The sequence below is a fragment of the Loxodonta africana genome, chromosome 6 (genome assembly GCF_030014295.1).
Source record: "Loxodonta africana isolate mLoxAfr1 chromosome 6, mLoxAfr1.hap2, whole genome shotgun sequence".
Taxonomy (NCBI): domain Eukaryota; kingdom Metazoa; phylum Chordata; class Mammalia; order Proboscidea; family Elephantidae; genus Loxodonta; species Loxodonta africana.
Genome location: NC_087347.1, coordinates 80,496,696 through 80,512,536, shown reverse-complemented (window position 1 = coordinate 80,512,536; position 15,841 = coordinate 80,496,696). Strand labels below are relative to the sequence as shown.

The 15,841-nt window shown below is 37.9% G+C and overlaps 1 protein-coding gene across 1 annotated transcript in view; it reads right to left on the bottom strand.

Annotated features, from left to right (window-relative positions):
• Positions 1-15,841, bottom strand: part of SCN9A (sodium voltage-gated channel alpha subunit 9) — a 105,545-nt gene that overhangs the window by 56,096 nt on the left and 33,608 nt on the right. The window contains exons 14-16 of the mRNA XM_064287042.1: positions 10,531-10,704; positions 8,948-9,304; positions 4,208-4,684 (exon numbers count right to left, since the gene is read on the bottom strand). Coding sequence (XP_064143112.1) covers positions 4,208-4,684; positions 8,948-9,304; positions 10,531-10,704 — 1,008 coding nt within the window. The remainder of the gene's footprint in view (positions 1-4,207; positions 4,685-8,947; positions 9,305-10,530; positions 10,705-15,841) is intronic.

Sequence of the window (15,841 nt, the reverse complement as noted above, 5' to 3'; positions counted from 1 at the left end):
TCCTGTAAGTCTTGAACCTTTATAATTTTCAATTCCAGTATACGGTCAAGTGCGTTTGAATATACATACTCAAGATGACATACTTTGAGATATGTTATGGAAAATTTCTTATGAAGAAAGACAAAGTCTTAAAGTCTATATGCTTATGCCAGTGTCTGTCAATAAGAACATGATTATCTTAGATGATAATAATGATGATCAATTCAAAACAATAAGAATAATTGTAGATAATACTTTGTAAGGGCTCATCAACTCAAACACTGTGCTAAATGATCTAACTAGTTTATGTATTCCTTAGGACAACCTATATTACTCTGTATATTATACTCATAGGCCACAGAAATAAAAAAGAAAAGTACATTTTTCTCATGTAGATATGACCATAATGGCACGACAAGGAAACTAATAATACTGAAGAATATTAATATTAGACAACGTAATTGAAAGCGCCTTAAATTTCAGGCAACTAACAACAAAATGCCATGCTTCCAAGAAGGGTTCATGGGCTACAAAAGAAAATTCAGATTCCTGTTCTTCAAAGGCATTTTTAGAATCTGATTTTGATACCCAGGTTTTCCATCTTCAAGCCAAAGTAACCACAAACTTTGAAATTTGTAGGATATTATTTCTTGCATGTAAATGTTTTTGAAGTATATAAAGTATTTTATTCCTTATTTGCTATCTTGGAAATAATTTCTTTGGCTACTTAGAAACACATACGCACAATTTATTTAATCATTTTATTCTCTCAATAAATACATATCGAGCATTTACTGTGTACCTGGCACTATGCTAGGCGCTGGCTATGTGAAGATATATAAAGTGTCTTTAGCCTTAAGGAACTTTCAGTCAAGCAGGGGGAGACCCGTGTGTTAACCACCAAGTGCAACGAAGCATTGCAGAGTCTCTAGAAGAAGTGTTTGCAAAGCATAGAAAAAGAGTGTAAGTGGAAGGAGTTGTCAATTTGTCCTGGAGAGAGAGGGACATGTCAGAGAGGTGTACACACATCATTTACCCAACAAGAACTTGTGTTGTTTGGGACTTACAGTGGTGAATCACTTTCCCACCCAAGCCAAACCAAACCCACTGCCATCAAGTCGGTTCTGACTCATAGCAACCCTACAGGACAGAGTAGAACTGTCCCACAGGGTTTGCAAGGGTGTAAATCTTTATGGAAGCAGACAGCTACATCTTTCTCCCTCAGAGAGGCTGGTGGGTTTGAACTGCTGACCTTTTGGTCAGCAGCCAAGTGCTTTAACCACTGCGCCACCAAAACCAAACCAAACCAGTTGCTGTCGAGTCGATTCCGATAGCAACCTTGAAACCAAAACAAACCAAACCGAGTGCCGTCGAGTCGATTCCGACTCATAGTGACCCTAAAGGACAGAGTAGAACTGCCCCATAGAGTTTCCAAGGAGCGCCTGGTGGTTTCAAACTGCCGACCCTTTGGTTTGCAGCCGTAGCACTTAACCACTACACCACCAGGGTTTCCACAGCAACCTTAGGAAGGGAATATTAAAAATTATACAAGTAACTGTAATAAAAATAATTAACAGAAATAAATTTTAATGCACATGTCTGAGTTATTCATTGCCTAGGTTTCACAGAAAACAGTTCTAATAAATACCACAAAATTCCACTAGGAAAAAGAAGACTAAGAACCAGAGAAAGGGGGCTGAACATCATCTGGCTGTTCCAAGAAAGAAAAGTCTGGGTGTCAGAACACAGAAGAGTCCAAACGTGTTATGACCACTATATATATATATATATATATATATATATATATATATATATATTTAAACAAAGCTAGGGCTGAACGGACTGTTACCTTTACGTAGAATAATAAGGCTTTTATTGCTCAAATCAGCTAAAGACAGGCAGAGAGAAAGCTAATGAGCTTACAGCTCAGCAGAAGTGTACACTTGTACTTAACATCCTTTGGTTTATTTTCTTTCTGCAATACGGTAAAGGCACAATACCAGCTCTGTAGTCCCAAAGAATGAGGTAATCTTTTTTTATAATGTCATTCTGGGGACTCTGTAATCACTGAACTTTAGGGTCACTTAAAATGGTATGGAAAAACAGCTAGCTTAATAATGTAATGAACCTAATATTTCAGATCTCATTAAAAACTAATGGAGATTAAAAGACAGAGGCTAAAAAAAGATAATTTGAAGTTTACTAAAATACATCAAATTTCAGTAATATTTTGGCCACTTCATTTCTCTCAAATTAAATGTTATTGTTGATTTAAAAGGACATAAAAACATAAGCAAGCCATGGTGTTTCCAATATAATGTATTACGTGAGATAGGATACATTTCTGAAATGTTTCCTTAAGTGAAGGAAAACTTTGATATTATCTTAGGAGAACAGTATCAACTCAACAATTCCCTTAAGTAATGGTGAAAGAAATACAATGAATAAGATTTATGTGCAGGGGTTTTTACCATAATAAGTTTCTTTTGCCTGGAATGCCTTTATGTATCTTTCTATTCATTCAAATCTCATCAGCCCATCCGTGATTTCATTCTCATCTGTTCCAGTTAAATGCATCGCCACATTGGGCTACAGTGCTTCTGCTTTCCTTATTTTACAACACCTACAGTATTAGCTACACAATTTAAGCATATGCACATGTATAAAATTATATAACATATAATTATATATATTATGTATGTATATATACTGTATATATTAAAATATACTGTAAATTCTATATTCCATATGTATTAATCTTTATTTCAGAATCTACTATAAATTCATGGAGGCCAGGTCTTAATATAGGGTTAAGGAGATAGGAGGTATCTGACAAAAGCCTGACAAATACTTTCTAATGCGTGACCTAAAAAAAGAAAAATAAATTATTTAAAAATGAAATCTTCAAACTTCAAAGAGAAGTCATAAAAAGTACTTGCATAACTCACTTTGGTTATTATATTCCATATTACTACAAATAATAGTTCAGTACATACTTTGAATCACTTAGAGTAGACACTACCACATGATGGGAAGGTATCAAAAAAAAAAACGTTTAAAAAATAATTCCTGATCTCAATGAGTTTACAGTACCATTTGATGCATAAAATAATTTCTCAAAAAATTAAAATGCAAGGCTAAATAATAAATCCAGGAAGAGGCATAAAACTATGTGGGGTTCAAAAACAGGAGAGATCACATGTGTTTGGGGAGAAATTAGGAAGGATGTAATAGCTAACACCTTTCAGCACTCTGAGTACCACATTTTACATGTGTTAATTTATTTAATCTTCACCTAACCTTTTAATTTAGATACTAATAATTTTACAGATGAGCAACCTGAGAGCTAAGACTTGAAGGATGTATATAAGATCTTCACCAGAGAAGGAAATCCCAAGCAAAGGTAGACAGTGTTTGTGACCCAGAAGGAAGCTGGCTGGATACAGATGTAGGATCTACAGGTGAGCACTAGAAGACACAGATGGTCCAAGCTAGTTTGAGCCACAGTGTAAAGGCTATACATACAGTCCATAATGTGGAAGACTTTGGGGACCATGGGTATATCATAGGATGGGAATGATACGATTACGATTAAAACCAAAAAACCAAACCCGTTGCCGTCGAGTCAATATAGACTCATAGTGACCCTACAGGACAGAATAGAACTGCCCCATAGGGTTTCCAAGGAGCCTGGTAGATTCAAACTGCCGACCTTTTGGTTAGCAGCCGTAGCTCTTAACCACTACACCACCAGGGTTTCCATGATAAGGATTGGACCCCAGAAAATTTAATCAAACAAGTGGATTGGAATAGATGGAAAATGAAGGCAGAGGGACTAGTTGGGACTTCACTTGAAATGGTCCAGGTAAGAAGTAGTGAGCGCAAAGGTAACGGTGGTAAAGAGGACAGGTGGATTCAATAGACAACGTGGAAGGAGAATGGAGATGACATTACAACTGATAACAAATATGGGATGAAAGAAGGAAAGGCTCAAAAATAACTTGGTGCTTCCAAATATGGCTAAAGAAGATGATTAAGTCAATTATTAAATACCGTTCAGTAAAACCTTATCAGATGAACAATCAGGTAGTTGTATAAACTCACACACACACACCCAAATACCCATCAGCACGCAATATTAGAAAAATTAATAATGGAAAATCTTACATTTTCGTTCATTTCATATCTATTAATAATATGAAACACAATGTGTATAAAGTAATCTTACCCCTTTGCTGTATTCAGTATCTGAATCACTGCTAAGTTCTTCGGTATTCATATTTTCCAAATCAGACTCCCCCGGTGCAATTGGCACTGTCACTGTGAGGCTGGGGTTATGGATAAATGATTGACAGTCACTTTCTTCCATCCGGTATTTGTCCATGTTGCTTCCAAAACCACTGGTCTTATCTTTATCTTTGTGGAAATTGAGATCTTTGCTCATCTCAGCAAGTGTGCGATTAGAAATGTAGTTTTCTTTTTTACCATTTATATCTTCTGTTTGTCTTATGTCCTTGGAGATCTTTGGCTTTTTGGAAAACGCTTTTAGAATAAACTCACGTAAGGTTTGTTTCATATAATTTATTCCCTTCTTAATCCTGGCCACTGCAATCTGGAGGTTGTTTGCATCTGTGTCTTCCTCAATTGCTGTAAGATTGTCTGAGCTAAATGAGCTCAATAATAAAGCCAGAAATAGGTTCAGGACCTACATTGGGGTAGGATTGGGGGGTGGAGAAATAGGAGACAGAAAAAAAGAAAATAAGCATGCTTTTCTGAAATACAGACCAAAATCTAAACCAGCAATGAAAATCTGCACTTCTTCACATATAGATAAGAATGTATGGCATGGGCAGAGGAGACTGTAGACTCCTGGCCACTCTCTCCACATAGTAGCTCCTGTGAACTCTGCGGGGCAGAGGATCAGCAATACCCATGAAAGAATATCATGGTGTTGTACAGTGAATTGTGTTCCCTCAAAATATGTGTTGGAAAGCCTAACCTCTATGCCTGTGATTATAATCCCATTTGGAAATGGTTGCCTTTGTTATGTTAATGAAGCAGGATCAGTGTAGGGTGTGTTTTGAGTCAATCTCTTTTGAGACATAAAGGAGATTAAACAAGTAAGCTAAAGAAGGGAAGATGGAGTAAGATAGATGCTAAGACACACAGAAATCTTTAAGGAACCAGGAAGCAGCTGAAGAGACAAGGACCTTCCTCCAGAGCCGACAGAGAGAGGAAGCCTTCCCCTAGAAAATTCTAGTCTCCTAACCTGTGAGGAAATAAATTTCTGCTTGTTAAAGCCATCCACTTGTGGTATTTCTGTTATAGCAATACTAGACAACTAAAGCACACAGAGAGCAGAGAGATTGGTCCCTCACCATTGTCATTATGTCATTTCTAAGTTCATCTCTGTAGGAAGAGTCCTTTAGTCAAATTCCCTTTTATGGACCTAAAAAGCCCTTCTGATATTCCCCTACAATTACTATTTGTTACCTGTGAGAAACAAGCAGAACAAGAAAATTTCAACTATGTCTTCTGTGTTTAAATCCTCAGACCAAAATCTGTATTCACTTTTTCAGGAAGAAAAATATCACTTGTTGCAACAAAAAGAACATATAATGCTTGTATAAAAAAAAAAAAAAGAAAAATTTTTGTATAGGTCCTGTAATCAAATGTTCTGTCCAAGAATTGTGCCAGCTTGCTACTTAATGTGGCTTTCAAAGCATAGAAAAGGACCTGCCCATTGAACCTGACTCAAATGAGGACATGGCATTTTGACTGAGTTGGTTCATTGCCAATCATTTGGCCTTAGAAGAAGTTACAAAAGAGGTAAAAGCAACTCCTATCCTTGAAGCAAAATCCTGGTTGTGAACAAAACCATTTATGCTTTTCTTCCCTGAGGCAGGGATCCAGGTGAACTCAATATTATAAAAAACAAAACACAAAAACAACAAAACAAAAAAGAATTCTCGCAGAGGGCTGAAAACATGTAAATTGTATTTAAACATTGTTTTATGTAGGAAACAAAAAGCAATTGGATGACCCTTTGATGTAAGTCTCTGTGTCCAAAAATGTCTACCTTATATTAAAATAACCAAAATTAGACCTAACTGAGGAGAAGGGACTCATCCTTCATTTTTGTCCAGACCTAAAGCAATTTCTCAAAGATGTGAGTAGAAGAGGGCAGGTCAAAACTGTCCAAGTCAGTAAAAAAAAAAAAAAAAAAAAAAGGACTTGCTTGGTTATCATAGAAAGCAATTTTGATTGATCACTAAGGAATTCTGAAATAGTTCATTTTCATTTTGTTCTTTCTTGTCAATGAAAACATATATCTCAGTAGGAAATGTATATTTGTGTATGTGTATGTTTTAATAAGAATGTTGATAGGGCCCATTTTATTGCTTTGACGTCCCTAAGCAAGGCAAGTGTTAATGGACTTCCTTTTCAATAATACAAATCTGTTGTGTTACTTCTTCATTGAGAATACATACTATAATAACATTCATTCCTTCAAAAATCATAACAAGACTCTTAATATTTTATTGTAATGTAATGGATGTCACAAAATAAAACCTGGTCCATTCTGTGTCACCTATCCATTATCACATGAGGCAAGAAAAGAAATGTTAATAAAATCTATATTTGATTCAAAGTCTCATTCTGATGAACAGTCTTTACCAGTTTCCTAATGAAGACTTGAGCTGACTAAAATCTTCTATTTTCCTAAATTACCCTCTAAAATTTATGGTTATTAACCATTTCAATTAATTGGGAGTAAGATAACCTAAAGAATAAATAAGAGAAAGAAAAAAATAATAGGTCTAACATATAACTCTAACACACAGAGGACTATATCAGAAATATTTTTTTTCTTTCAGATTCTAATCAAATATTATTGGTAGTTCCTTAATTATTTGAGTTGGTTATAAATTTTGTGAATTATATACGTATTTTCCCACTATCACTAACAAATAACTAACGAATGCCCAATATGAGTCACTCATCACCAGTTTTATATGAATTAAACAGACAGCAGCATATTTCACCTATTTATAAGTATAAAGCTAGTTGCCTTTCACTTCTGTTCATGCTGCAATATTGTATTAGGCATTCTTTAAAGCCCCACTTTAAAAGTTGTCCTTGAATAACAATCTAGACCTTCTCTCTTTCTCTTCCAAATATCAAGAGCATTTTATTTTTTACCTCACTGCCAGCACTTACCACTTCTTCCTTGTCTGACAATTTTTGTGTACCACTTTTCTTTGTCAAAACAGACTGTAAGTATCTTGAAGACAGGGATTATATCATAGGTACATTTTTTGAACACCTCACAAACCTTAAATAAATTTCCTTTCACGCAGAAGATACTAAAAACATTGAACGAATTATTTGTTGAGAGCCCAGGGAATCCTCCTCACTTTACATACACTTGAGTAATAAACATTTATATTACTTGTGACCTTTGGCTTTGGTGTGGTATGTTTTGACATCCTATACCTTACAAAGAGTGACGTTTCAATATTTTTATCTTAAAAATCTTCTAAGAAGGAATATACAAATAAATCTCACTACAAAAGCTTGTGAATACAAAACTTAAACTCCAAAGAACAACCCAGTAGAGAAGGTACATTCCATTCCATATTTGCAGGGATTTCTAATCCTACATACAAATAGAAAATATATTTATTAAAACAACTGGAGGATGATAAAGCATTACAGGATGGTAATTCACGATGTGTATATTTTTGTTCAATAAGGGTCTGGAACTTGAATTGCTTAATTCAGTTGGTATAGGTCTGGCACAGTCCCATTTAGGATGCAATTTGCTGAACTTTGGTTTCTATCCTAGGTTTTGAGTAACATTTTGACATGGGGGCTGCAAGGACAAAAAAATTGTCAGCAACTTCTTTTCAAGCCAGTGGGAAGTGAAAGTACTTACCATATGGCTGGTAGCATACCCCTCTTTCTGGAATATCCAGTTAGGGGTTTGATACCAAGCTGACCACATGAGCCAAGCCAATGTGAGGACATTGGATATTGAGTAGCTTATGGAAGAGCATCTTACCCCAATTTTCTCCTGATTGGAGTCTTGAAAGTTTTCACCAACAGATATAAGAAGATACAAAGAAACTGGGAAGGAGTACAAGCTAAAAAAACACTAATGGAGAAGCAGGGAGGTTGCTATGCAAAAGAGATACTGTAGAGTAGTGACTGGCAAAGTACAAACAATAAACAGTTTAGGGTTTGTAGGTCACAGGGCCTCTATCAGAACTACTCTGCTATTGTAGTGCGAAAGTAGCCATAGAAAATAAATAAATGAATGAGCATGTCTGTGTCCCAATAAAACTTTCTTTATGGACACTGAAGTTTGAATTTCATATAATTTTCATGTGTAATGAAGTATTATTCTTCTTTTGATATTTTCAAGCATTTAAATATGTAAAAATAATTTTTAATTCACAGTTCCACAAAAAAATAGGCAATGGTTTCATTTTGGCCTGTGGGCCATAGTCTGCCAATCCCTGTTATAGATGTGAATCTTATCTGTGACTCTAAGGCAGTAGGACCACTGACTTCATTTGCCTTCTTTCCTTATGACTTCATTCTGTTGTTGCCTTAATCATATAGTATTTACTAGTATAGTTTAATATTTGAATGAACTTTTAAGAAGCATGAAAACCACATATTTAATTCATTTGACATCACTATCAAACTTAGAAAACTAAGTAGAAAGCTTTGCCTTAAAATGAGTAGGTTATTTTGAAAAATGTAAAAATGGGTTATATGTGAAGATAAATTAAGACAGTATTTTCTTTTCTGTTCTTCTTTGTATTAAAATAATCAATATTCTATTATAATTAGTAGTTTCAGATGTAAGTCATCTTAAAATTATAGAAATAACAGATTATATCATCATGTAACAATTACCCATAAAGAAGTTTAAATGTTTGAACATCTGATTACGTACCACTAGGTTTCCAATCACCATCACCATCATGTAAACAATGAGGCACATGGTTTGGCCAGCGACCTCCATACAGTCCCACATGGTCTCTATCCACTCCCCACACAGCACACGGAACACAATCAGGAAGGAGTGGAAGAAGTCATTCATGTGCCAGCGTGGGAGCGTACAGTCACTGGAGATCTTGCAGACACATTCTTTGTAGCTCTTACCAAAGAGCTGCATGCCGACCACGGCAAAAATGAAGACGATGATGGCCAACACCAAGGTGAGGTTACCCAGGGCCCCCACTGAGTTACCAATGATCTTTATCAGCATGTTCAATGTTGGCCAGGATTTTGCCAACTTGAAAACCCGGAGCTAAAAGCAGACACAAAGCTTAACATTAATAACCATGAAGACATTCTCAATGTTTCCAATCTTTTTTTTTTTTTTTTAATTTTTCTTATGCTCTAAGTGAAAGTTTACAAATCAAGTCAGTCTCTCACACAAAAACTTATATACACCTTGCTACACACTCCCAATTGCTCTCCCCCTAATAAGACAGCCTGCTCTCTCCACTCTCTCTTTTTGTGTCCATTTTGCCAGTTTCTAACCCCCTCTACCCTCTCATCTCCCCTCCAGGGAGGAGATGCCAACATAGTCTCAAGTGTCCACCTGATCCAAGAAGCTCACTCCTCACCAGCATTCCTCTCCATCCCACTGTCCAGTCCAATCCCTGTCTGAAGGGTTGGCTTTGGGAATGGTTCCTGTTCTGGGCCAACAGAAGGTCTGGTGGCCATGACCACCAGGGTCCTTCAGTAATGTTTCCAATCTTGATGATTGTTCTAAATTTTATGCAGACATTAAGCCCTGTACTATTTCCGTTACTACCTTCCTAAACTCAATTACTCCTATTTTTCATTTTCAACGATTTTCAACATTCCTGTTGCTTTGGCATGGATTACCATACATATTTTTGAAAGGAAATGTGTAATTGTAGTTCAGGATCGCTATAAAAGTCTTAAATTATGGATTTTAATATTATCTCTTTTAGAATTGATCATTTATTCTTAATTCTATTTTATGATACTTTTATAAATTTTTTTCATGCTGACATTGCGATAAAGCCCTATACGTCAGAAAAAAATACTTAACTAGTCTTTAAAGTTTTTTTTTTTTTTTTTAATTGATGTCAAAACAATTGTTTTGGGCCAATGATTTGATATTTAATTATCAAATCCATAAAGTTTGAACATATTATAATGATTGGAATTTTGTAAACTCATAAGCTTCTCACTGTGAAGTAAGTTCCCTATGAGGGAAAAAAATATTTTCTTTACATACTTCTATTATACTAGCATATACTTCAAATTATAATTGAACATGTCTTCAAGATCCTAAAATTAAAATACTCATCACCAGTATTTAAAGAGCTCTGTTGAGCTCTTTAAATGCATTTATTAATAAATAAACTTTTACAAGATATTAAGACCTAACCTTGCCTTTTAATTCAAAGCCCCAAAAGTTTTAAATAATAAGAATGAAAAGCCAAAGAAAGAATTCTTTATATGTAGAACATAATGGTAAGCTTGGTTTATATTTACCAATCTGAATGATCGCAGAACTGACAATCCTTCCACATCTGCTAAGAAAAGCTCCACTAAGCTTAAAGTCACAATAAGGCTGTCAAAAATATTCCAGCCTACTTGGAAATATTCATATGGGTCCATGGCAATTAGTTTTAAAACCATTTCAGCTGCAAAGATCCCAGTAAAGACCTAAATGACAAACAGAATTTTTTTCTGGTATTATTAGAAGGCATGGAATCAACATAATGATAATGATGACTATTTGCTTAACCTTTACTGTAGTTTGGACACTGTGCTAGACACTTTACAAAAGTATATCAGTACTTTACTTAATCCTACAAACTAGGTGTCATGGATTGAATTGTTTTCCCAAAATATCTGACAACTTGGCTAGGTCATGATTCCCAGTATTGTGTGATTGTCTTCCATTTTGTCATCAGATGTGATTTCCCTACGTGTTGTAAATCTTATCACCATGATGTAATAAGAAGGATTAGTGGCAGTTATATTGATGAGATCTACAAACTTAGATAGTATCTTAAGCCAATTTCTTTTGAGATACAAAGACAGAAGTGAGCAGAGAGGCAGGGGGCCCTCATATCACCAAGAATGAAGAGCAGGGGTGGGCGTCCTTTGGACCTGATGTTCCTGTGCTGAGTTGCTCCCAGTTGAAGGAAGACTCATGACAAGGACCTTCCTCCAGAGCCGACAGAGAAAGCCCTCCCCTGGAGTTGATGCCCCAGATTTGGAATTGTAGAATTTTTTTTTTTTAGACTGTGAGAGAGTAAACTTCTCTTTGTTAAAGCCACCCACTTGTGGTATTTCTGTTATTACAGCACTAGATGACTGAGGCGGAATTTGGTACTGGGAGTGGGGTGCTGCTCTAACAGATACCTAAAATGTGGAAGCAGTTTTGAAACTGTTAATGGATAGAAGATCCAGAAGGAAGTGAGGAGACCTGTTAACATTGGAGAAGGCACAGATGGTGAGAAACAGAAGCAGAGGACCAGCAGCAACAGAACCAGGAGCCCTGCATGACATGGCACTGGAGCTGGCTCATGGAGTGAGATAGCTGAGTGCCTTCCGGCCAAAGTTTACTCACAGGGTGGGGTGCCTCCAGGCACTTATCGTTGTAGCTACAGAGCTTTGGAACACCTGCCCCAGCAAGGCAGAGGCAGGTATGAGGACAGAGGAGCCGAGAGGCCAAGGAAGCAGAAGCTAAAGAGACAAGGAACACAGGAAGCCAAGCTGCCTCAGTCTCAAAAGTTAAGGCCATGACCTCTGGAGTTTCAAAGGATGGAGCCAAGGCCTCTGGTGTTTCTAAGGGTGGAGTTGCCACTCTGATGTACTAAAAGAATGGTATGCTTAAAGCCCAGGGAGCAGAGTTGCCATCCAAGCGGGCCTGGAAGGCAGAGCTGAAGCCCAGGGCTGAGGGACCTCCACTCTGAATCTGGAGAGTGTAGCCAATACCTAGAGTCTGGAGGGCAGGGCCATTGTGTAAATGCTCTCAGGGCTAAGGTAGTATGTTCTGCTGACTTGCTTGGTCCCTGTTATCCCTTCTTTCTCTCCAATTTCTCCCATTTGTAACAAAAATGTCTAGCTTGTACCTGTTCTGCCATTGTACCTTCGGAAGCAGAAAACTTGTATTCTAAATTTCACAGATGAAGAGAAATTTTTGGATTTCGGACTTGGAGTTGATTTAAGAATTTTGCTATGATATGATGGGGTGAATATGTTTTACATGTAGTAAGGACATGGATTTTTGGAGGCCAAAGGGTGGAGTGCCATGGATTGAACTGTGTCCCCCCAAAATATCGGACAGCTTGGCTAGGTCATGATTCCCAGTATTGTACAATTGTCTACTATTTTGTCATCTGATGTGATTTCCCTATGTGCTGTAAATCCTATCACTATGATGTAATAAGATGGATTAAAAAAAAAAAACAAAACCCAGTGCCAAGATCTACAACTTTAGTTAGTATCTTAAGCCAATCTCTTTTAAGATATAAAAGAGAGAATTGAGCGGAGAGACGTGAGGACTTCATACCATCAAGAATGAAGAGCGGGAGCATGCATCCTTTGGACCTGAGGTTTCTGTGCTGAGATACTCCCAGATGAAGGGAAGACTGATGAGAAGGACCTTCTCCCAGAGCCAACAGAGAGAGGCTTCCCCTGGAGCTGGCACCCTGAATTTGGGCTTCTAGCCTCCCAGACTGTGAGAAAATATATTTCTCTTTGTTAAAGCCATCCATTTGTGGTATTTCTGTTACAGCAGCACTAGATGACTAAGACACTAAGTATCATTATTTCTATAGCTCTCATTCAAGCATTAAAAGGCTCTAATTGTCCTGTCAGCTCTGATCACCTTTAGATAGTATTTTAGAAGAAGCATATTAAAATTCCAGATAAATATAAACCTTCAACAACTAACACAGTCATTCTTTGCAAAAAATTTTTGTGGGTCAAGAAGTTATTCTGGAAGAAAATAAAAAGGAAACATAGATTGATAACTGAAATTTTGAGCCAGTCTTATTTTTTCTGGCCCAATTACTCTTAGAGTAATAAAGAACATGTTGACTCACTCTTTAAAGATTTATTAGTAGCAGAAGAAAAAATGTTTAATTGACATAGTGAAAGCTAAAGTAAGACTCTCAAAGCTTTGACACAAAAGTGCATTGCAAAACATCATTAATTCATGACACCAGTATCAAAGGATTCACTTAAAAAGGCAACAGTGGAAAGACTCATTTATGAATCATGTGGGTACTCTTTGACCCAAAGAAACTGACCAAAGAAAGTTCAAAGGGAAATGGTTTGGTCTATAACTGCGTAACAAAGACTGTAGCAGAAAGCACCCATACTTGGAGCTATGATAAGGGATGAGAGACATGGTGAATCCTTTTTGAGTTCACAGTAATGTGGTGGACTAAACTAGAGGTTACTGGCCATCCACCAATGATTAGAAGCCAGAAGATCCTACTTTTTTTCCAAAGAGGAGTAGAGGGAAGGAAGAATGTTAACTTGCAGAGCACATGGGATACAAACATCCTGACTGGGAATATTCATAAGCAATTTTGGAGAGAAGACACAGAAACAAACTCTTTGGCCTTAAAGATCAACTGTTTGGGGACCATGGTGAAAGTAAAATGATCATACATAGACATTTACAAAGACGCCCAGAGTTATTCACAAGGGATGGAGTGTCAAAACCAGGATCCTTTGGCCCTGAAAAAGAACCTCTGCCTGCTTCATGCACATTACCAGAAATTAGCACTTTTATTTGCTGTAAGGCCATTAAGCCAGAGTGTGATCAGCACTCACATTTAAGAGATCATTCTGGCATCAGTTTTCCTAATCACACCTGGCATCTTCCTGAGGCCTACAAATCACCTGTCTGCCCTGTGTCTTCTGTGTCCAGTTCAACCTTTTTGGTTTCTCAGTATTCTTGTTTTTAAGGCTTGCTTCTGTTGATTCATTAAAAAGGTGACAATGGTGATGGTGGTGAGAATGATAATAATAACAGCTTTTTGAGTACTATCTTAGTCATCTAGTGCTGCTATAACAGAAATACCACAGTGGATGGCTTTAATGAAGAGAAATTTATTCTCTCACAGTCTAGGAGGCTAGAAGCCCAAATTCAGGGTATCAGCTTTCTCTCTCTATTGGCTCTGAGGGAAGATCATTTCATCAATCTTCCCCTGGTCAAGAAGCTTCTCAGCACAGGAACTCCAGGTACAAAGGATATGCTATTCTCCTGGCTCTTGTTTCTTGGTGGCATGAGATTCCCTGTCTCTCTGCCTGCTTCTCTGTTTTATATCTCAAAAGAGACTGACTTAAGACACAACCTAATCTTGTAGATAGAGTCCTGCCTCATTAACATACTGTTGCTAATCCCACCTCATGACATCACAGAGGTAGGATATATAACACACAGGAAAATCACATCAGATGACAAAATGGTGGACAATTACACAATGCTGGGAATCATGGACTAGCCAAGTTGACACACATTTTGGGGGGAAACAATTCAATCCGTAACATTTCACCTTTTGACCTCCCAAAATTTATGTTCTCGCCACATGTAAAAGATATTCACTCCATCATATAACAGCAAAAGTCTTAAATCAACTCCAAGTCCAAATTCCAAAAATTCCTCTTCATCTGTGAAACCTAGAATACAAGTTATTTGCTTCCAAAGTACAATAGTGGAACAGCCACAAACTAGACACTTCCATTACAAATGGGAGAAATTGAAGGGAAAGAAGGGATAGCAGGCACTGAGCAAGTCAGTAGAACACATTACGTTAGCACTCAAGGCTTGCAAATAATCTTCTGTTCCCTGAGACCACTTAGCCAATGGCCTTACCCTCCAGACTTTAGGTATTGGCCACACTCTCTGTATTGTTAGTGGAGGCTCCTCGGCCCTGGGCTTCAGCTCCACCTTCCAGGCACCCTGGAATAGCAACTCCGCTCCCTCGGCTTTGGGAGGCCCCATTCTCCTAGTCCATCTGAGTGATGACCCTGCTCATTCAGCCCCACAGGCCCCGTTCTTCTGCCTGATGGATATGACTGCCCCATCCTGCTGGCACTCGTGAACGGCAGCCCCACACAACTGAACTGAGTTGGTAAAGATCTGACTCTCTGAAACCTAGGAGGCTCTGGCCTCACCCTTTGAAGCCCCAGAGGTCTTGGCACTACCCTTTGAGACTGAGGCAGCTCTGCTTTCTGTGCTCCTTGTCTCTTCAGCTTCTGCTTCCTGGTTCCTTGGCTTCTCGCCCCTCAGGCCTCTCTGACCGCATCTGCCCTGCTTGCCTCTGCCCTGCTGGGACAAAATGTTCCAAAGCTCTTTAGCTCCACTGATAAGTGCCTGAAGGCACCCAACTCTGCCAGTAAAATTTCAGCCAGAAGGCACTCAGCTCTCTTGCTCCACTGGATGGCAAGCCTAGATCCACCGATAAGTGCCTGGAGGCACCCCATTCTGCCAGGAAGCCAGCTGTGCAAAGGCACTCAGCCCTCTTGATCCGTGGGTCAGCTCCAGTGCTGTCTCGTGCTAGTTTCCTGGTTCTCTTGCTGGTGCTTATCAGTCTGTGCAGTCTCCAGTGTAACAGCTCTCCTACCAGAATTATCTTTGATATCCATAATTTCAACAGTTTCTTCAAGGCAATCTAGGCTTTTACTATTAGGCACTTTTAAACTCTTCCAGCCTCTATCCATTCACAGTTTCAAAACTGCTTCCACATTTTCAGTATCTGTTAGAACAGTATCCCACTCTCGGTACCAGATTCTGTCTTAGTCATCTAGTGCTGCTATAATAGAAATACCACAA